Source organism: Lacerta agilis, chromosome 2 (genome assembly GCF_009819535.1).
Source record: "Lacerta agilis isolate rLacAgi1 chromosome 2, rLacAgi1.pri, whole genome shotgun sequence".
Classification (NCBI taxonomy): Eukaryota; Metazoa; Chordata; class Lepidosauria; order Squamata; family Lacertidae; genus Lacerta; species Lacerta agilis.
The window spans coordinates 106,867,073-106,888,878 of record NC_046313.1 but is presented as its reverse complement, the minus strand read 5'-3'; the positions used below and the strand labels follow the sequence as shown (position 1 = coordinate 106,888,878).

At 46.2% G+C, this 21,806-nt stretch overlaps 1 protein-coding gene across 1 annotated transcript; it reads left to right on the top strand.

Moving 5' to 3' along the window:
- The first annotated feature begins 1,365 nt into the window (after nt 1-1,365).
- On the top strand, nt 1,366-17,834 carry LOC117042150 (sperm acrosome membrane-associated protein 4-like). Its single transcript, XM_033141642.1, has 3 exons — nt 1,366-1,517; nt 15,401-15,514; nt 17,186-17,834. The coding sequence occupies exons 1-3, from the start codon at nt 1,466-1,468 to the stop codon at nt 17,395-17,397; spliced, it is 378 nt and encodes a 125-aa protein (XP_032997533.1). The 5' UTR covers nt 1,366-1,465; the 3' UTR covers nt 17,398-17,834.
- Nucleotides 17,835-21,806: the final 3,972 nt, after the last annotated feature.

The following is a 21,806-nucleotide window of genomic DNA, read 5'->3' as shown; positions in this document are numbered from 1 at the left end:
GTGCAGGGCACCTGGGTGCCGGGCTCTCAGGGGCGCCAGGCCCAGAGTCCAGGGCCCAAGAGTTGAGTCTGGGGAAGAGCCCACCCATCGGCCGGAGCACCACGGCGGGCTCTTCTGCTGCACCATGAGTTCGGGGGCAACCAAGCCAGCGAGATGCTGAGGCGGCCAGCCAGCTCCGCCCTCCTGTGCACCTGAGACTGGGCAACTGGGGAGCCCCCCACCGGGCGGATTTTTGCACCCCGGTGCTACATATGCTTAAGACAGTCGTGTCAACCCGTGTCTTACTTTACAGAGGAATCATAGAATCATACAGCTGGAAGGGGCCCTGAAGATCATCTAGTCTAGGGTTGCCATATTTCAAAAACGCTCTTTTAGGAAGACCCCCAAATTGTTGAGCCTTTTTAAAAGAAAACCACCAGAATTGCTGAGCCACTTTTCGAATGACTTGCCTAACGTCCGGCAAAATCCAACAGCCCTCTGTTTGAAGTGGTTTGGAGAGCCGGCACAAATTCGTTACAAATAATAGTACCACCAGGACTCTCTCTGTGTGTTTGTGTTTTTTTGTTTTTATTTAAATTTAATTTTTATTAATTCATTTTGTTTAACAAAGAAAGAGAAAAAAAGGTAACAAAGTATTACAACTGCTATTATATAATATTACTGAATAAAATTTAACATCCCACACAGTCGTATCTGTGTCTTATTGTTTATATCTTAAGTGAAAACTAAAGGTAAAAAAAAAAAAATTAGAAAAAGGGGGAAAAAATTCAGCCAGGCATATAATTAGATAATCCATACACCCACTTACTTATACATACCTATATATGCCTAGACTCTCTTACCTACATAACAAACTTAACTTGACAAAACTTTAATTTCACAAATCAGACTTCCTGTCAAATCCCCATGCATCTACCTCTCTTATTATTGAATGTAGATCAAACAATTCTACTTCGTTCAGATATTTTCCAGTACATTCTGCCATATTATATATCCATCTTTCCCCAACTCTTTGCCCTTCCTTTAGCACTCAAAAGCTGGCATGGAAGTAAAGTTGTTATTATACTTTTGGGCATATTTCTTGTATATATCCCATTTTTCAGCAAATTTTTGTTTAGATTTTCCTCTGAGTTAGTAGGGCCAATTCAGCAAATTCTTGTTTGTGTTTACGTGCACCCACCCATCGCCCTGAGTGGATCCCTCTCCCGCTTGCTCCAAATACCTTGCTCTCTGACTCTCTCTGCCCTTGTGGTTATTCTCTGCCTCCGAGGATCATATACCACTCAGAGGCAGGCTGTTTACTGCTGGGAGACCCACCCAGCCAACCTAGCCTCAAGTGGGTGGGGCATGCATATATATAGCACAGATGGAATAAACCCCTTCACTGACTCATAGCCACCGGGATTGTTCCTCTTGGAAAGTCTGCCATTCCCAACTCTTCTCAGCTCAGCTCAGCAGCTACGAGATGGCCAGGATCCTTGCCCTGTGTGTTGCAGTTCTTGCCTGCATCAGTATTGGTAAGGCACGCGTCCAGCTTAAGGGTTTCCCCCCTGTTCTTGTATATTTTCTAATGAATTTGTTTCTCATCTCTTTACCTCGCCGCCACCCACAAATTCCTTTACTTTGTGGCTTCCCAGAATCTTTTTAACTAGGAACAATTTCTCAATCGACTGACCAAACTAGCAAATGTACCAGTAGGGAGAGCAAACTCTTTATTCTTGGTAGAAATATTCTCATAAGGGGTGCCCTTTATATAATTTGGGCAGGGGGTAACTGTCACCAAAGCTGTCACTCCCCTAGCTGCTGGATAAGAGAAGTAGAAAACTTCTGCTTTTGTGGCAAACTACATGTTTCCCACTATATCTGAACTGGATAGAGAAATAAGTTGTTTGTTTTTAAATTGGATGGGTTGCAACAAAATGGGCACCTGGGGAGGAAAAAGGTTGTTTTTGCTGTGCCAAATAAGGCTTGACCTTTAAAAAAACAAAAACAACCCCTCCAAACTGGACAGCTCTAAGGAAGACAGGGAACAAGGGCAAAAAAAAAAACCCCGCTACCTAAATAAACTTCACACCGGATTATTTGTGAACATATGTACAATATATTTGAATGTGATGTTGTGCAAATATTTTGTAAGTTGCTTTGCGAGCCCCTTGAGGCTATAAACTGGGATAGAAGTATTCTCAATAAATACATTAAAATAGCTCTACATTGTAAACTAAAAGGGGGGGAGGGAATGGGCTCAGTGCCATCCTCTCGAAAACAAAGATTCCCAGTCTCCTGGGTTTTGGCTACTAAACGGCAATCCTTGATCCTAGCACCTCTTTCCCCCAATCTTATCTTTGAATTGTCGGGATGGTCTGCCTCCTCCTTATCTTTGATAACACCTGTGCCCTGCAGATGTTTTGAACTACAGCTCCTACCAGCTCAGAGGGTTTAGCTCTGTTAGTCTTCGGCAGGAGAAAATGTCTTGTTGTGGCATCTCAAAGACACAAATAGATTTGTGGCTCTAACTGTTGTGCATCTCTTGAGCTAGGTTCTAATCTACAAAAGCTTAAGCCGCAGTATAAGCCAATGTTGTGATGTTGTTGGCTGCTACCTCTAGGGTCACAATGGTGACAGAAGAGTGGGAGAGCTATATTTTGACGATAAACAAAAAAAACAAAGAAATCTGTTATCCTTAAAGTTGCCACAAGACTCTCTTGGGGCAAAACTTTCTCACTTGATCTGAAAGTCACCCAAGGTGGATCAAGATGGAGATACACGCATACAGAGCTATGGTTGGTATCCAAGTAAGCCTTGCTCAGAGTTGACCCTATTGAAATTAACTCGGTTTTCTCCATTGGATGGGGTGGGTCTACTCTGAGTAAAACTTACTTGACTACCACCCATTCCCCCCAAAACTATATTCCAGTGGCCATTTGAAGAGGTGAATTGCTTTGCTTTTTTGCACAGAATATACTGTATTGGCCCGAATAAAAGCCACACCCAAATATAAGCCGCACCTTTGAAATTGGAGGGGGGGAGCAAAGAAAGAAAATATACCTGAATATAAGCCACTCCATTCCTCGCTGCTCCTGGCTGCATACTGGGGGGGGGGCACTGCGTTGCCAGCAGCCTTTCCCCTTTCCAGGCCCTGGGGGAGAGGGCGGAGGATACGTGTGGGGTGCATAGCTGTCAACTTTTCCCTTTTCTTGCGAGGAATCCTATTCGGAATAAGGGAAAAGTTGTCAGCTACGGTGGGGTGGCCGCCACTTTGCGCGCTCCTGGCTGGATACCGTAAGGCCGCGAATTAAAGCTGCACCTTAACTTTCCGTGGTCGGAATTTGGGTGGGGGAGTGAGGCTTGTATTCAGGCCAATACGGTAACTAAGCTGTGGAATTTGCTCCCGTAATAGGTAGTGGTAGCCCCTAACTTGGGTGGCCATAAAAGAGGACTAGACAAATTCATGGCTATCGACACCTACTAATCATGATGGCTGTGTTCTACCTCCATTGTCAGAGCTGCTTGGGAATCACTGGTGTACCCAGCTGCTGCTGGCGGGCTTCCCATAGACATCTGGTTTCCCACTGAAGAACATGGGCCCCCTTTGACCTTTGACCCAGCAGGGCTCTTCTTGTGTTCTTATGCCCCTCTGGCCATTTGGGGATGGCCCCCCAAGACTACTTGCACAGGCAACCGATAACCTCATTACAATGTGTTCCTATTGCGATTCAGAAGGAACCAAGGCATTCCAATGTCCCCTCTGTAACTCATTTCAGCAAGACCTGGGTGTGTGTTGTGTTTTGTAACGGCACCACCAATTGATCACCTCCCTATTGGGATCACCCACAAACCTCCATATTTCTACTGTGCCAAATACCGTATTTTTCTGTGTATAACACGCCCCCGTGTATAAGACATCCCCTGTTTTGGGGGACTCAAAATTAAGAAAATGGGGGGAAATTGCCCAGAGTTGTTGAGATTTTTTCTGGGGGGGGGGGGGGGTTGCCCAGAGTTGTTGAATCACCCGCACTACCTTCACTGACAATCTCTCATCAGCAACCAATCCCCACTCATTTATCCGTGTATAAGAAGACCCCAATTTTTAAACATTATTCTAACCTACTAAAACCTCGTCTTATACATGGAAAACTACGGGTAATTTGCCCCACCCTGCTTTTTAAGAGTCATGGCTTTGAAACTCTCTTTGAAACTGTTGAGAAAGCACAGGAAAATAAGTTAAGGAGCTTAAGGGGAAAGTGGGCAGGTGGAGAGCTTGAAAGCATTGGACTTAACAAGTTTATTTTTTTAAAAAAAAAAAGGAAAAGAGGAATGCCACAGACAAGACAAAGGATATATTGTGGAGTCTCTAGAGAGGGTGGGGATCTTTAGAAACAGGCCAAACACCCATCAGGGATGAGCCAGGGATAGCTCCCGTGTTTAAAGACTAGTTAACAAAATGCACAACCAAACATGTAGCGTTCTTGTTCCTCTTCTTAAGACATCTATTTTTCCTTCCGCAACACCATTACTCACACCATGGTCAGCCAACTTGAGGAAAAAGAAGACGAAGAAGAGTCGAAACAAATCAGGGGATTTTTCTTCTTCCCCAAGCACTTATTCTTTCTTTAACGATGGGCGATGGTGTCTAAAAATCTTGGGCCAACCTTAAGATTACCAAACGTTTTGCAGCGTTGCGTAGGCAAGGCTTCCTCCCTGGAAGCAATCCTTAAGTGGCTGTTCACGCAGGAAAGTTGACGTTCCAGTAAAAATGACTAGCCCTTAGGGTGCCACACAAAACTCAGTCGCTGGGAGTAACTTCACGTTTTTGGAACTGAGGGATATCCCACGCTTCTGCTTGCCCCGATTCTAGACAACGCAGGTCTGAGCGGTTTCCCACACGAACCATTCCTTCCCCAGGGACAACTCAATTACTGTACCACTTGCTCCGATTTGAGCACTAAATAGCGGTTTCCCCCCCAGGGGAAAGCAGCGGGATAATCCCAGGTAACAATTATTCACATTTCAGCCCATACCGTTCCAGATTATGCTCTTGAGTTTTTAGAGGTGTTTTGAAATACAGGGCTGAGAATGCAGACCTTTGACAACTGTTTCCTTAACATTTCTTCAGTAAAAACAAGATAGTTAAAAAAAACACCTCACCCTCAGCATTCACATTTTTGCTGAAATTCAGAAGTTGGCCTCGGTTTTTTTCTATTGGCAAATGTGAATTCAAAATTCTTTGTGAGGGATAATAATAATAATAATAATAATAATAATAATAATAATAATAATAATAATAGATTATTTATACCCTTCCCATCTGGCTGGGTTTCCCCAGCCACTCTGGGCGGCTCCCAACAGAATATTAAAAACATGATAAAACATCAAACATTAAAAACTTCCCTAAACAGGGCTGCCTTCAGATGTCTTCTAAAAGTCAGGTAGTTGTTTATTTCCTTGACATCTGATGGGAGGGCGTTCCACAGGGCAGGTGCCACCACCGAGAAGGCCCTCTGCCTGGTTCCCTGTAACTTCGCTTCTCACAGTGAGGGAACCGCCAGAAGGCCCTTGGAGCTGGACCTCAGTGTCCAGGCTGAACGATGGGGGTGGAGAGGCTCCTTCAGGTAGTCTCATTCCATGGTGGTTCTCTGCCCTACAGTGGAGGGCATGGATAAGGGAAATTTGGTAGACGGGTGGGTGGGTGAGAGCTTTGTCAGTGTGGGTGCCTTACCAGTTAACTCTGAGAACGCAGGAAGGCCTAACAAACCTTATAATCAAAGGTGTAGCAAAGGCTGTTATTTAGATGTTTGTATGTTCTCTTGAGAGTCCCATGGACTGCAAGAAGATCAAACCTATCCATTCTCAAGGAAATCGGCCCTGAGTGCTCACTAGAAGGACACATCCTGAAGTTGAGGCTCCAGTACTTTGGCCACCTCATGAGAAGAGAAGACTCCCTGGAAAAGACCCTGATGTTGGGAAAGATGGAGGGCACAAGGAGAAGTGGACGACAGAGGATGAGATGGTTGGACAGTGTTCTCGAAGCTACTAACATGAGTTTGGCCAAACTGCGAGAGGCAGTGAAAGATAGGCGTGCCTGGCGTATTCTGGTCCATGGGGTCACGAAGAGTCGGACACGACTGAACGACTGAACAACAACAACAACAACAATGTTGTATATATACTAACATGAGTTTGACCAAACAGCGGGAGGCAGTGGAAGACAGGAGTGCCTGGTGTGCTCTGGTCCCTGGGGTCACAAAGAGTCGGACACGACTACGTGACTAAACAACAAAACAACAAATGTTGTATATCTTGCTTATCTCCCTCTCTCATAACACTAGAACTTGTTGACAATGAACTCATTCAATGAAGATTAAGGTTGGCACTTCTTCACACAGTTAAACTTGGTGGTGGCCATAGACAGGATTAGACAGATTCCTGGAAGATACAGCCATTAGTGCCTCCTAGAGCCAATACCCCTGTTCTTCCTACACTGTCTGCATGCCTCTCAACATTAGTTGCTTGGAATTACAAGTGGGGAGAGCCTCATTTCTCTTCAGTTGACCACTGTGAGGTCATGATACAGGACTAAATGGGACTCTGGCCTAATCTCGTAGGGCTTTCCTTCCGCAAGGTGGTTCGTGTCAGGAAGCAAAAGAACAAGATTTCGCAATTGCGAATGCGGAAAAGAAGCAATGGGTTGTATAACCAGCTAAGTCAAGGGTGGGGAACTGGATCCAGACAGCAAGTCAGAACCTGAAGTCCCCTAATATCTATGTTGGCCAGGCAGGGCCGCTTACCTGTCAATTGCCCAATATCACAATGAACTATTTTCCTTTGCAGACCAACTTGAGTTCACAGCCCATTGTCTTGGGTTGGTGAGTCACTTAGTCCCTAGGGTCCTAAAGCATTGAAATCAGTGGATTTTTGTTTGTCACCAGCTGACGCCCATTAGTTTCAATAAGTCTACTCCAAGTATGACTGATACAAACCAATGAATTGCTTCCTTTATTTCATGAGTTCTTGTGTTACTGTCTTAAGTGTGTTTTTAGGGAGAAGGGGAGTGGGGCTTCTGTCACATCACCATCACTGGGCAGACCTCCACCCACCACTGACAGCTTGTCCATCTTGTTTAGACTGCTCAATTGCTTATGGAATAGCTAGCAGGATCAGCAAGCTAAGAAGGGAAAGGAAGGAGAGCTAGCTAAGGTCACATTTAAGCAGAAACAGTGGCCCAGAAACCCCAACAACAGGGGGTTTCCTTTCCTGATACTTCCATGGTTCTCAGAAGCCTTAAAGCACAGGCAGAAATGCCTCCATATCTGACAAATTGGGAAATAATCGGGAAAGTGCTGTTGCTTTCAGGTTTCCCATAGGGGCATCTGGTTGGCTGCTGTGAGAACAAGATGTTCGATCAGATGGGCTCCCTTTCCTTTGATCCATCAGGGTTCTTCTCCTTACTCTGCTTTCCTTGCAGGTAAAAATGTGAACAAACAACCTCATCTATTCACAGTCTCATTTGTGTGTCTACTGGGGGTGGTGCACCCCATTCCAGCACCTGAGGCAAAACAGGAAGTGTCGCCTGGCCCTGCAACACCTGCCCCCCACAGCTGGCAAAGAAGTGGCATTGGTATCAGTGCCAATTTCAGGCACGAGATCTCACCTCAGATCGGTATCGGTGCCACTTCTCTGCTGGTGGTAGAGGAGGCAGCTGGGATGGTTGCCTCACCTACCTAACAGCTAGCCCGGCCCTTGAGTGTACTGGAACCTGCTGTCGCATCTTGGGCTGGTTGTTGTTGACTTCACGGTTATCTCTGTCTGCCACACAGGTGGGTGATCATGGGATCAACTCAGCACACATGTGGCTTAGAGATACGCTGAGAGTCTGCGTCATTATTGACTTTCAGAGAGATTCAAAAAACATTCCTCTTTACCCGAAAAGATACTGATCCTAGCAACCCTGAGAAAATCGTTCTTAGAATGTTTTTAACTGTTTTTTAGAATGCTTTCCTCCTTTTTATTATTGAAGCGTTTTGCCTCCCCCGCCCCCCCGCTGGAGGAAGAGCAGGATATAAATGGAACAAGTCAATAAAAATATATTTAAACGTGTTCCCTGCCCTTAGGAGAAACCACAGGTAGGCACGCCCTAAGTACCAAAATGGGAATAGATGTTTCTAGTAGGTTTCAACCGAGACAAGAAAACCACCATTTTGGAATTTATTAATGTAGAGACCGAGGTCGTGCTTTTCGACTGAAGTCATCCTTGTGTTTTACAAGAGCTCAATGGGACTTATTGCCAGATAAGAAGATGTGTATCTGCGTGTATATCATTGTTGTTTTCCTATGAGGCCCCTCTTCTGGTCCACTTCACCTGTGCAGCTGAGGGAGAGGGTGGTGAGAGAAAGAGCCTTTTCACTCATGACACCCTATTTTTGGAACAGTTATCTTACGTTGACTTGCTTGGCACAGTTCCTGAGCCTCCTGGCAATTTAACTATCAGATGAATACTCCCCCCCCCCCAATTCTCTTTTTGCCATGGCCTTTCTGTTTCTTAGATTTGTACTTTTAACCTAGCACGCGTTGCTTCGTTTCGTGTTGCTCTGTTGCTGTTTCCCTTGCCATTTCCTTAAACCAGCTGTTTTGAGGCCCAGGATCAGGACAGAACACAAGAAGAACCCATCCGGATCAGGCCAGTGACCCATCTAGTCCAAAATCCCATTTCCACAGTGGCCAACCAGTTGCCTAGGGAAAGTCCACGAGCCACACAGGAGCACAGGAATCATAGAATTGTAGGATTGGAAGGGACCCTGAGAATCGAGTCCAATCCCCCTGAAATGCAGGAATACGCAGCTGTCCCATACGGGGATCGAACCTGCAACCTTGCTGTTACCAACACCATGCTCTAACCTCTTGAATTCCCAGGCGACTGGTATTCAGAGGCAGCATACAGCCATCCTGACCCACGAACTTGTCTAATCCCCTTTTTAAGACTTTTAACTTGTTAGCCAGAAACGTAATAAATAAAATAAATATGTAGCCCTACTAGCTTATGTTAGGGATTTAGTGTTCATTCGATCTAGGCTTTCCTCCAAACAGTGCTGTCAAGTATCCCGTTTTCCCCTGGGAATCTCCCTTATTTCAAGCAGTTTCCTGCTGCTATCCCTTATTTTTTATATCCCTTTAATTTCCCGTTTTTTCAAAGGAAGCAGCTCCTCTCCCTCCCCCTGCTGGCCAGGGACTGGGAAGACCTCGCCTCCTTGCAGCCTCAAAGCAAGCGGGAGCCATTTCCCGTGCTTACAGGCGCCGTAGCCCACGGGCAGCGTTTCCAAAATACAGTAAGCCTACTGCGCGCGTTCACACCAGTGCCGCCTACTTTTGCTTCTGGCTCCGCCCACCACTGCCATGTGACTGTCCCCGGGATAGGTGAGGCTGCTGATCCCTTATTTTCAAATCCAAAACTTGACAGCTATGCCTCCAAACAATATTGGAAACTGCAGTTTGCCTCCTCACAGAGCTACAGTTCCCCGCACCCTTGACAAGCTACAGTTCCTAAGATTATTTGGGGGAAGCCGTGTGGTTCCAACATATGGTGGAGATGTGGCCCCTAGACCAACGGTCTACCTTGAAAGTTTGCCCTCCGTGAGAAGATCGTTGAGGAAAGCTTGCGCAATGTGACTAAAATTCCCTTGCGTTGTGTGGCTGCTACAGAGGAATGTTATTGAGGGGGGGGAACAAGGCGTAACCCCCGCAGCCTGGCCAAACCGTTGCCACGCCTTAGAATTCACCCCAGGGTCTCTTTGCAGCGCTCAGGGATTTTTTCCAGCCAAACCACAACACTTCCTTGGCAAAGAATGTAATCAAGGATGGAACATTTGAAGTCCACTGGTCTCGAGAGCCTGAAATATAATGATAATTAATAAATGACATCCACTTTCCTCAGCCAGGCCCCTGCTCCAAAATGTCTTCTTCACATGGTCCACTGAGTCTTCACAATCTGTCCCTGCCTCTTAGGGCAGAAATTCCAAAACTGCTCTCACACAGAGAGAGTCAAGAAGAATGGTTTCACAACTTGTGGGGGTTCCCCTCATCCCCCACAATAAATTGCAATCCTCCTTCGCTTTGCAACCCAAACATGTCTCAACCAGTTTCCTGCCTCACTTCCATGGGCCACAGTATCAACTGGTTGTTGATCAAAGGCTGCTGCCCGCAGAGAAATCTGGAAATTTCCGCCTCGAGCTAAGCTGGAGTTATTCCCCCCCCCCCCATGGAGAACTCAGGCAGGACAGCGCCCTTGGGGTTGTGACGATGACTCAGAAACACACGGCACCCTCCCAGCCCTTCTTCGCCAGCATCCCTCCTGACTGGAATTCTTTCAGCTCGCATTTATCGAAGAAAGCCATTGCTAAAATCTCCCCCCCCCCCGTTACTCACTTGCCACACCCCGAAACACGCTGCCTGTTATGCAAACCCTTTTGGCCGTTTTCCTCTTGTCTTGCGGAGAATGGAAATGAAAAGCTGAAAAGCCGTTTTCATAAATCACAAGAACAATTGGGCCGCGACGACCGCACTGCAAAAAGAGAAAAGGAGTTATGTGCAAGCCTTAAACTGGTTATCAGGGAGGGGAAGGCGCTAGTGTATGGCCTTACAGATTTCGTTAAAAATGTAAGAGAAGCCCCACTTGATCTGGCCTAAGAGGGGGCATCTAATCCATCATCTTCTCAGTGTGCCCAACCTGATGCCAATGGGAGAAATAAAAGTAGCACATGAAAAACTTAATTTTTATCTCTTGTGTGGCTGGCTTCTATGCAGTAACACCAAAACATGAAGGCAGTCTTTAAATAAACATAGTTGTTATAAGATTGAGGATTTGGGGGGGTCTTTTGGATGTCCTCTGGGGGACCCCATCAGTCTAGCTGTCTCCTAAGCTTTGGCACCGGAGTCTTCTTTCTTGCATTAATGGCTCTAGCCAAATCTTTTAAGTGCCAGCAGCACTTCCCCAAACCATTATTTTTTTCCTCCCTCCGCCCTTCAGGGCAGGATGTAATTGTTATTTTAATGCCTGAGCCTCTGTCCTATCTGTGTTCCTCTCTGTGAGCTTGCAAACGCTTGCTTGCCCTCACAATTCGAAGCAGTGAAAACACTGCACCACCACACACTTTTGTTTGCTCCAAATTGCCTGTTTCAAAACAAACCCAGGAACTGGTAGCGGATGCATGTGTTAGCATATAATGCGTCCTTAGGGAATTGGCCCCAGAACTACACCCTATGAACATGGCCTCCAGATCTGATGGCGGTCGGCCAGGCTCAGTCATGAGGAGGAACACAGTGGGGAACCGCCTGGGTCAGGCAGGTGGATGCTTCCAGGTAGATTCCAGGTGCTTTACTTCTCTCATTTTGAAGGCAGTGCTTTCTGCCGTCTTACCAAACAGTGTCTTGTCAGCAGGGATTATCTGGCATGCAAAAGGATTCTGATCTTCAGGGAGGGACAGCAGGCAAGCAAATATTATTTTTCCCCTCCAGTCTGACTCAGAAAAGAGTTACCTCCATGCAGGAATCCTGTCTCTCCCCACGAACATTGCCATCGCCGCCCCTTTCAAGGATGCGCGCAAACAGGGCATACTGTTCCAGTGTGCAGGAAACACACATTTTAGAGGCCCTGGGAAAGGTCTTGTTTTCCACGAAGGGCTGTGGTTTGGAGCGGAGCTGTTTTTTCCATACTGGGCATCCACTTCGTTCCTGTCTGCAATGTTTGCTTCTTGCAGCACAGCTCACACCGCGGGCTGTTTGCTGGTCCTGCCGACTGTTGTGTGTGTGCTTGAGATTATAGTGTCTTATTTGTGCATGCCTTTGGCAGGGCATCGCTTGCTTATTTAAAAGAGCTGTGAATGCACATTATCCCACTCTGCAAAACACCGGTGGCATGAGGGAATGGAGGGCTAAAGGGTGCAAAAAGCATGGGCAATTCTGACCCATGTCCCTGTATCTTTTGGGACCAAATCCTACTTGTGAGATTATATGCGAATCTTTTGTGACGGGTGTGTGTGTGCCTTCTTAAAATGCCTGCATTTGGTGGTGCATATACCTTGATTTCCTTTTTTTTCTTATTTATAAAGGTTTTATTAAAACTTTTTTCATAATGCAATAAGATAAAAGAAACTAATCCAAATAAAAACAAAGGGGGGGGGAGAGAGAGAAGAAAACACAGAGTCCAATCTCAAAGGTAGCTCTTAACCCTTTTCTCACACGGAAACTTACCGACTCTAAACCTGGGAACTTTCCTTCCTGCTCCCAGTCTCTCACCCTGGGAGGTCTCACATTCCCTTCCCTGTTATTTCCTGAAAAACGATAATATTTAGGAAGTCTATTCAGTCAAGTGGGCTGGGTCCTTCAGTTCTTCAATGTAAAGATTAGAGAACCTAGGCAAGACCGTGCAAATACATTTCTATGCTATTATTTTATTATTATTGCATATTATCATTATTATTATTATTATTATGTTTATATTTATATTCTTTACTCCAAGGCACTCAAGGTGGCATGCATGGTTATCGCCCTCCTCATTTCAGTCCCACAGCCCAAAACGTAAGAAGTGTCTGATGGATCAGGCCTGTAGCCCATCTCATCCAGTTTGCCACTACAGTAGTACCTTGGGTTACACTTTGGGTTACAAACTCCGCTAACCTGGAAGTAGTACCTCAGGTTATGAACTTTACCCCAGGATGAGAACGGAAATCGTGCGGCGGCAGCGGGAGGCCACATTACCTAAAGTGGTACCTCGGGTTAAGAACTGACCTCCAGAACGAATTAAGTTCATAACCTGAGGTAACTGTAAAGTTAACCATTTGTCCGGAAGCAACACTTTTCACAACTTGTAATTAAGCCACAGCTGTAAAGGCAAACAAGCCCAGACAGCTGGAACAATTGCTTTTAAAGGTCTTGCATTAGCCTGCCTCTTAGTGCGTCATTTTCTAATCCCATTGGCAGCAATGATGGAATTAAAAGATAGACATTTTCGTAGCTTGCTAAGTTTTCAAATGCCGCTACAGTGGCAGCTTTCAAAGGCTGCGTTCACCACAGAGATCTGTTGCTCTTTTAAAGGGGGAGGGGGCTATGAATCTCTAGCAGATATGTCTTTCTCCATATAATTATTATTATTATTATTATTATTATTATTATTATTATTATTATTATTATTATTATTATTTATACCCCACCCATCTGGCTGGGTTTCCCCAGCCACTCTGGGCGGCTTCCAACAGAATGTTAAAATACAATAATCTATTAAAGAGTAAAAGCTTCCCTAAACAGGGCTGCTTTCAGATGTCTTCTAAAAGTCTGGTACAGTGGTGCCCCGCTATAGAGAATAATTCATTCTACGAGTTTCTTCGTAGAGCGAATTTTTCGTCTAGCGAAGCAGCAATGCAGCGCGGAGGTTTTCGCGCTAAAAATATATATATATATTTTTTCGTCTTGCGAGGCAGCCCCATTGACATTTTCATCTTGCGGGGCAGCCTTCCGCTAGCGAATGCCGTTCGTCTAGCGAGTTTTTCGTCTAGCAAGGCATTCGTCTAGCGGGGCACCACTGTAGTTGTTTTTCTCTTTAACAGCTGGTGGAAGGGTGTTCCATAGGGCGGGCGCCACTACCGAGAAGGCCCTCTGCCTGGTTCCCTGTAGCTTTGCTTCTCGCAGCGAGGGAACTGCTAGAAGGCCCTTGGCACTGGACCTCAGTGTCCGGGCAGAATGATGGGGGTGGAGACGCTCCTTCAGGTATACTGGAGCGAGGCTGTTTAGGGCTTTAAAGGTCAGCACCAACACTTTGAATTGTGCTCGGAAACGTACTGGGAACCAGTGTAGGTCTTTCAAGACCGGTGTTATGTGGTCTCGGCGGCCGCTCCCAGTCACCAGTCTAGCTGCCGCATTCTGGATTAGTTTCTGAGTCACCTTGAAAGGGAGCCCCACATAGAGTGCTTGCAGTAATCCAAGTGAGAGATAACTAGAGCATGCACCACTCTGGCGAGACAGTCCGCGGGCAGGTAGGGTCTCAGCCTGCGTACCAGATGGAGCTGATAGACAGCTGCCCTGGAAACAGATTTACCCTGTGCCTCCATGGACAGCTGTAAGTCCAAAATGACTCCCAGGCTGCGCACCTGCTCCTTTAGGGGCACAGTTATCCCATTCAGGACCAGGGAGTCCTCCACACCTGCCCGCGGACTGTCCCCCCAAAACAGTACTTCTGTCTTGTCAGGATTCAACCTCAATCTGTTAGCCGACATCCATCCTCCAACCGCATCCAGACACTCACACAGGACCTTCACCGCCTTCACTGGTTCTGATTTGAAAGAGAGGTAGAGCTGGGTATCATCCGCATACTGATGAACACCCAGCCCAGATGAGAGCCCAGGGGTCTGAACACTCATCCCCCACCACCACTTTCTGAACACAGCCCAGGAGGAAGGAGCGGAACCACTGTACAAAAGTGCCCCCAGCTCCCAACCCCTCTAGACGGTCCAGAAGGATGTTATGGTTGATGGTTTCAAAAGCCGCTGAGAGATCCAGCAGAACTAGGAAACAGCTCTCACCTTTGTCCCTAGCCTGCCGGAGATCATCGACCAGTGCAACCAAGGCAGTTTCAGTCCATGATGAGGCCTGAATACTGACTTGAAAGGATCCAAATGGTCCGCTTCTTCCAGGCATGCCTGGAGTTGTTCAGCAACCACTTAAGCAGAGTTGCCCCCAAATTTCACTTCATATGAAATCTGAGGCGGATCTGGAGAGCCCTTCTCAGGCAAAGCTTCCATAGGAATTTCAAGGGGAGCAAAAGGGATCTGGGCAAGATTAGGCACCATCTCTAAAGACCGCCCTATCCGTTATATATGCTAGAAGCTGCCCAGAGTAGCTGGGGCAATCCAGTCAGATGGGCAGGGTACAAACAATATATCTCTATTATTGTTATAACTGTTTTGTTCGTGTTATCATATTGTCACAAAAGTCGGGTGCCACCCCCATTCTCTACCAGAGAGGCCCAGGTTACTCCCAGCTTTCGAGGCTCCTAAGCATAATAAATATTAAAAGTGACAGCACATGAAACCAAAATAAAACACTAGAATAGAGATATTTCTTAAGAAAGAATTGCTTTTCCAGCTGGGAGAGTATGCCACATTTTGGTCTGATCCACCTAAAAAAAGAAAGAAAGAAATTGCAGACCTTCCTTCTCGAATGACAGAAAATCAACAAATTTCTAAATCTGAGGTCCACCTTTCAGCTGGAGGCCCTGGACAAGAGCCTCCCCCCCCCGCCACCACTGCCCCTCGTTAGCCCTGACCAGAGTCCTAAAACTTGTGCCCTAATGTCTGATCAGTAGAATTCTCAATTATCTCTCTCACCTTTTAAAAATATATATTTCTCTGTGCTTCAGGATCTGCTCTGCAGTGCTTGAAATGTTCGTTCACGTTTCACGGAATGCCCTGCCATACCAGCACAACCACCTGCCAAGCTGGAGAGGTCTGTGCTACCATCCGGGGAGCAGCAGGTAAAGATACTTATTTAGTTTCTCAGATTATTCTCTCTCTTCCCCCCCCCAAACCCCACCCTTTTTCTACTTCTGTTCTCTGCCCTGCCATTTCCCCCCATGAGCTGTTCCTGGCACATATATTTTTCCTCCCCGAGAGAGTGTTTGGGCCGGTCCCCATGAAACAGTCACACATGTGGAATAAATTACATTGCTATTTAGAGTCCACGTGCATAAGCCTGGCAAAAATACACCAAACCTCTCTCATTTTGTTAAAGCTGCTCGGCCATCTTAAATCTGGCTGACTCAGATTCATTGAAAACACCATTTGCACAATAACAGTGCATTAGTGATGGATATAGTCTGCTTTCATTTGTGCTATAGTGCAACACAAGTGTGACGGGGAAATAGCCAGAACATTTGTGCGATGTCAGCAGGAAGTTACAGGATATGTACTGATTGGAAACGAAGCAGTGTGACCACCGCAACACTTTCGTAGGCACAAACAGCAGCGAAAGAGGGATTTTGTGCAATTGCCCCAATAGCGTTATGATCACAAATTATCATGAAGGCACAATAAAAAAGGTGTTTGGGGGAGCCTTTCAGACCTCACCTGGAATACTGTGTCTAGTTCTGGGCACCACACTTCAAGAGGGATGCCGACTAGCTGGAACGTGTCCAGAAGAGGGCAACCAAAATGGTCAAAGGCCTAGAAACGATGCCTTATGAGGAACGGCTTAGGGAGCTGGGTATGTTTAGCCTGGAGAAGAGAAGGTTAAGGGGTGATATGATAGCCATGTTCAAATATATAAAAGGATGTCATATAGAGGAGGGTGAAAGGTTGTTTTCTGCTGCTCCAGAGAAGCGGACATGGAGCAATGGATTCAAACTACAAGAAAGAAGATTCCACCTCTGAATCAGGCTGGCCGGGTGCAAAGCCCAGGAAGCCCCAGAGGGTAGCTCCTGCCATTTCCTCCCTGGGAGGAGACCAGTAGAGTCTCCTATTCACCAAGAAGCTGCTGTAGAGGTGGCATAGCGGGGGCTGCTGGGGAGGTGGCAGATCTGGCCCCCAACTCGCATGCCCATTCAGCGGACGATGCATTCCTTGGAGACCAGATCTGCTGCCCCCCTATGGATTCTGCCATCTGAGGTGGCCCCTTCACCTTGCCTCATGTGTGAGCCGGCCCTGCATGGGACAAGCGAGGTGCAGACGAGCCTTACCACTTCCAGCTCCCTTAAATATCATTATCTGGTCTTTCTCAGGCAAAACCTTTCTGGAGCTGCCTTATGTCCAGGTTTTCCCAGACGCATCTGGGAATTGGGCTGTCCAAACTGCACCCAGGCGGATTTTCGTTGAGTTGAAATGCTTCCCAAAACAAAGCTCAACACCTTTCCCCCCCCCCCCCGGCCGGCAAGCTCAACAACCTTGACAAAAAAAAGAGCTTTGTCCAGATTTTCACTTTGGGGAATATGGCAACCCTACTTTCACGCATTCGCTGAACACACACAGAGTCCCGCATGCCAAAATGCTTGTCTTCCTCAACTAGGGCACCTTCCAGGTGTTGTTGGGCCAAAGCTCACCATCCTCCCTAACCATTGGCGATGCTGGCCTTAGCCGATGGAAGTAGAGAAGCTTCCAATATGTGCTGTTCAATAAAATGCACCTTATTCATTTGTTTTTCCTTGCTGCAGCTGGCAAGGGGCTTATCATGAAGAGGAACTGCGTTGCTGCGGAGAAATGCAACAAGAACGAAACTGACACTTTCTTGAGCATGACGTACACCACCACTTACCACTGCTGTGAAGGCGATTTCTGCAACTCGGCTGCCACCCTGCCCACCAGCCATCTCTCCCTGCCAATGGCTCTGGCTATGCTTGGCGTCTGGCTCATTCGCCTCCTCTAAGCCCTCTCCTGAGGAGGAGGAGGAAACAGCAGCAACAATTTCTACAGGCTAGCAACAAAAAAAAGGCACCCAAATAATAATAATCCAATCATACCAAACACTGTATCAAGTAGATTTACCCCTTCCTTCCTTCATTTTGTTTCTTTATACTTTAAAAAAGGCAATTGTTAATGAATGGTGGGCTGTGTTTTTCTCCTCCCTATCTCAAATAACAAGAACTAAATACAAGTGGATAAGGTTACAGGCAGGAAGGAAAAGACTAGGGGCCATGTTGGGAGAAGAAAACTTCCTTACCTTGCCTGTCAACGCGTTACCCATCCGCTTTGTTGTTTTATTGCAAGAAGATGCAGAGGTGGCATTTTATTATATGTTTTGCCTCACATCTGCGCCAGGTGCGTGGCGAAATTCTCCTTACCATTTGACAGGAAGACGCAAAGCCTAGTTACGGGTCGTTTTTAACCCACACATTTCACCCTGACGAGCAGTGAAGTAAAATTCTTGTAACTGCATGTTAGTTCGCTTGTTCACCTTGGGCACAAGTACAAGTTGTCTCTGCATGGATGTTGATTTATACAGCTCAGCTATTGTGTACTGGTTTGAACGTTGCTTGTGAATAAATATATCCACGAACGGCTCAATCCTCACTGAATGAAGCATGTAAATACCCCTAAGGATGATACAGAGAATGGTTGCGGACAACCTTTTTACCTCACATCTAACACCTGACGTGTGGTTAAATTCTGCTTACTGCCTGGCGGAATAATACAGAAAATGGTTGGGGATTACCAGCGTGCCACACATTTCACCACTCCTGTGCCCATGGTAAAATTATTCCTGCCCCTGGCAGGATGATATAGATAAAGAATCTACCTCAGGGTGAGAGCATTCACCCTGAGGTAGTTTGTCAGATCATCCGGGTGGCTTTAGACAATTGGATAACATGTGGCATTGTGACAGAGTCAATGGCCGGTAAACTGGTTGCCTCCATCCACTCCCTGTCTGAACTTTTTCCAGGTTTGGCAGTACCTATTTTAGGAGTCCACAGAGTGTGAAAGTGCCAGGGAGTCCCTTGTGCTTTTTTGCACGAAATTTCTGAGCATGGGATCTACCTAAACTACAGGCAGTGTTCCAGATGTTCATATTTTGCCTGGGGCCCATAAAAACCCGAGACTGAACCTGGTTTTTATCCCTCACCCTCCCTTTCCATCTTCTTTGTATTTTCCCTTATTCTTCATTTCTGTCTCTTGTTCCCTTCCCTTTTCACTCATTCTTGTCCAGCGCCTTTCTTTCTTTTTACAGATAGGCTTTCTCCTCAGGCTTTCTTTCTGTCACCTGTTCTTGGGCCTTTTCAACCATTTATACCCTGTTGCTCATTCTCTCTCTCTCTCTCTCTCTCATCCCCCCCTCTTTTTTTGGATTGTTAATGGACTCCTTATAAGCTCTTTCATTTTATAGCCGCCTAGGGCGGCAAAAGGGATGTTGTGCTCCCCTCACAACCGTCTGCGGTCTCTTTCCCACATGAATCACCCAGAATATGGTTAGGCCTAACCATAACCACTACTTCCCTTCAACGTGGCTGTGGGATTCGTCAACATATTTTTTTGACTCTCCCCTTCTCCTGATGACAACGGTGTGTCAATGAGGGAGACAGTTGGAGAGCGATCCCAGAGGACAGTTTAAACCCTCTTCCCCACTCCCACAAAAAAATAATAATGTGCTTTTACAACATGAGTAGTGTCCAAGTGCCCATCTACAGAAAGAGGCGGGAAAGAAACCCTGACAAAACTTATCCGAGCTGCAACTACAGCAATTGGCTCACAGCTCCACATTTTGCCTGCCCCAGGGGTAAGCACCTGGGGACTGAACTGATGTGTCCATTAGAGCACACCTGCAAACATCCAGCTGTGCATTTGCAGCTGCACTGCGCGCGCACACCTGGAGGCAGAAGTGGTCTTAGTTCCCACAACACACACTTTGAGCTCGTCCACACTTCTACTCGTGCCACCACTTCCCCATGGGGAAACCCGGTCTTTATGGCTGAATTGGTGCAAACGTCAATCGGGTTTTCCTGAGGAAAGTCCGTGGGGGAAATGGAAAGCTTCTCGGCCCTGTGGTTTCCACGCACGGGACAAGCAGAAGTATGGGCAAGCCCTTTGCCTACTTAAGTTACAAGCGTCAGAAGGGAGAGCTGTGCATAGTTGCTTTCTTGACAGTTCAAGGCCACACTTTTATTGCTGACATTTACCTCCAGCCCCATCATTTCATAGAAGTGTAAGATTGTAGAGTTGGAAGGGACCCCCAAATGCCATCTAGTCCAACCCCCTGCAATGCGGGAATCACAGCTAAAGCATCCATTTCAAGAATCGTTTCCCTGTCTTTTCTGTTTCCCTTCACACCTTGCATGGGGACTTTCTGAAATCGCCTGGAAACAGGGCGCTGGATTAAAATGGACCCTTTGGGCTGATCCAGTAATGTTCTTCTCCTGCCTTTTAGCTTCTCAAAAACCACATTTTTTTGTCCACAAGACATACATTTCATGCCGGCCACATAATCAAAGATTTAGAGACAGGAGTTCGCAAACATCCAGACACTGCAGGGCATTGAATTAGGTAGGGAAATGGGTTTCATAATTCATGTAGCAGGGGAAAAAATGTACTTTGGCAATGTTTTTTTTAAAAATAAAATCTAAACTTGGTTTCCATGTGCAAATCCAAACACGTTGATTGTTTGAAGAGGATTTGTTTCCCTTCCAAAGTGTGTGTTAATTATAATTAAAGCGCCTTAAATCACATATTTCTGTTTTCTCACTAGCAAAGAAGAGCTCCAATAATTATTCATGAAAAAAATGCTTTTTTTTTTTTTAGAAGAGAGGAATTTGATACTAGAGTTTTAATATTTGTTTATGAAGGCAGCGGGGAGGAGAGACATTCCCAATAGCACGTGCGATCTCACGCTAAAGAGTTGAACACTCACTTGGGTTTCAACATTCAAATGTATTGAATCGTTCATTTAAAAATTGGGGGGTTTGAACATGGAGGTTTCCACATGCAAAACCAAAAAAACGTGAGGAGGTTCCCCTCCCCCTCGCCGCCCCGCTTCCTCGACTTTCTTGTGGCTCCAAGCAGCAACTTTTATTGTATCAAAATAAATACGATTCCTCCATATTTGAGTTTGATTCCTTTGTCCTTTTTCTCTTTCCAGCCATGGGCATAGCCAAGATTTTTGTTGGGGGTGGACAGGCTTTTGTTAGTGGTGCAGAACCTCATATTTGTATTGATTTAGGGGGAGCAACTGCAACATTGCCTTATTTTACACCCTGCTTAAAAACACAGACAAGGCCATTTCCCACCGAATGGGCCAAGGCTGACCTCTGCTTCTGGGCCTGCACAGCTTGAGTTGCTCCTTCCAGCTGCATTCCAAATGCAGACCCTCCAAGTGTCCCTATTTTCCAGGGACAATCCTGGATTTACAAAAGCCGTCTCGGTTTCTGATTTGATCCTGGAATGTCCCACTTTTCCTTAGGATGTTCCTATTTCCATCGGAGAAACTGTTATGTATTCAGTGGTTTGTGTTTGCCTGAGTTTGAGTCTGGACTAAGGATTCTGAGCCCTTGTGTTCTGATTTGATACATGATGTCCAATCACAGAACATTTCAGGATTTGGGCCTCTGCCATTGGCTCTTGAACTCTGAGCCACGATTCGCAGCTTGGAAGTTTAGACAGCCAATCACATTTGGAGTGGGAGTGGCCCAGGCTTTCAGGAATGTATATAAGCAGTTGCTTTGCCCCTGTTGTCAAGTTCTGTTAGTTCGATAAAGGTTCCTGCTGTTATCACTACATATTGCCTTGTGGGAACCCACCTACACTTCAGAAACGTTCAGGTAGGCAGCTGTGTTGGTTTGACGCAGTCGAAATAAATTTAAAAATAAAAAAAAATGTCCAGTAGCACCTTAGAGACCAACTAAATTTGTTCTGGGTATAAGATTTCATGTGCATATCTGAAGAAGTGTGCATGTGGGAGTCCAACGGTTTCCCCACACCTGAGGCAAATTATGGCAAACGCCACACTTTTCAGTTAAGCAAATTACTGGTTTTCTTGGGCGAGGGAAATCAAGTCCAGGGACAGCCAACCGTTCAGTACTAGGATTTATCTGCACCGCACTGCACACATCTGTATCAGTTGAACTATAATAATGAGACAGTGGGTGGGGTGGGGGGCAGGCCGGTCTGAACGATTTCTCCGCCTGCCCTGAACCCTGAGATTGCAAAAAGAGATTGCTAGAGTAGGTTGGTGTGGTTGGAGAAGCTTAGCCTGGAACGTTCCTGTTAAGTTGTGGGTGGACACAACAGACAACACAGCGATTTCCAAAACAGCTCTTATTTATTTGCAGGCTGGAACAGAACTGAGCT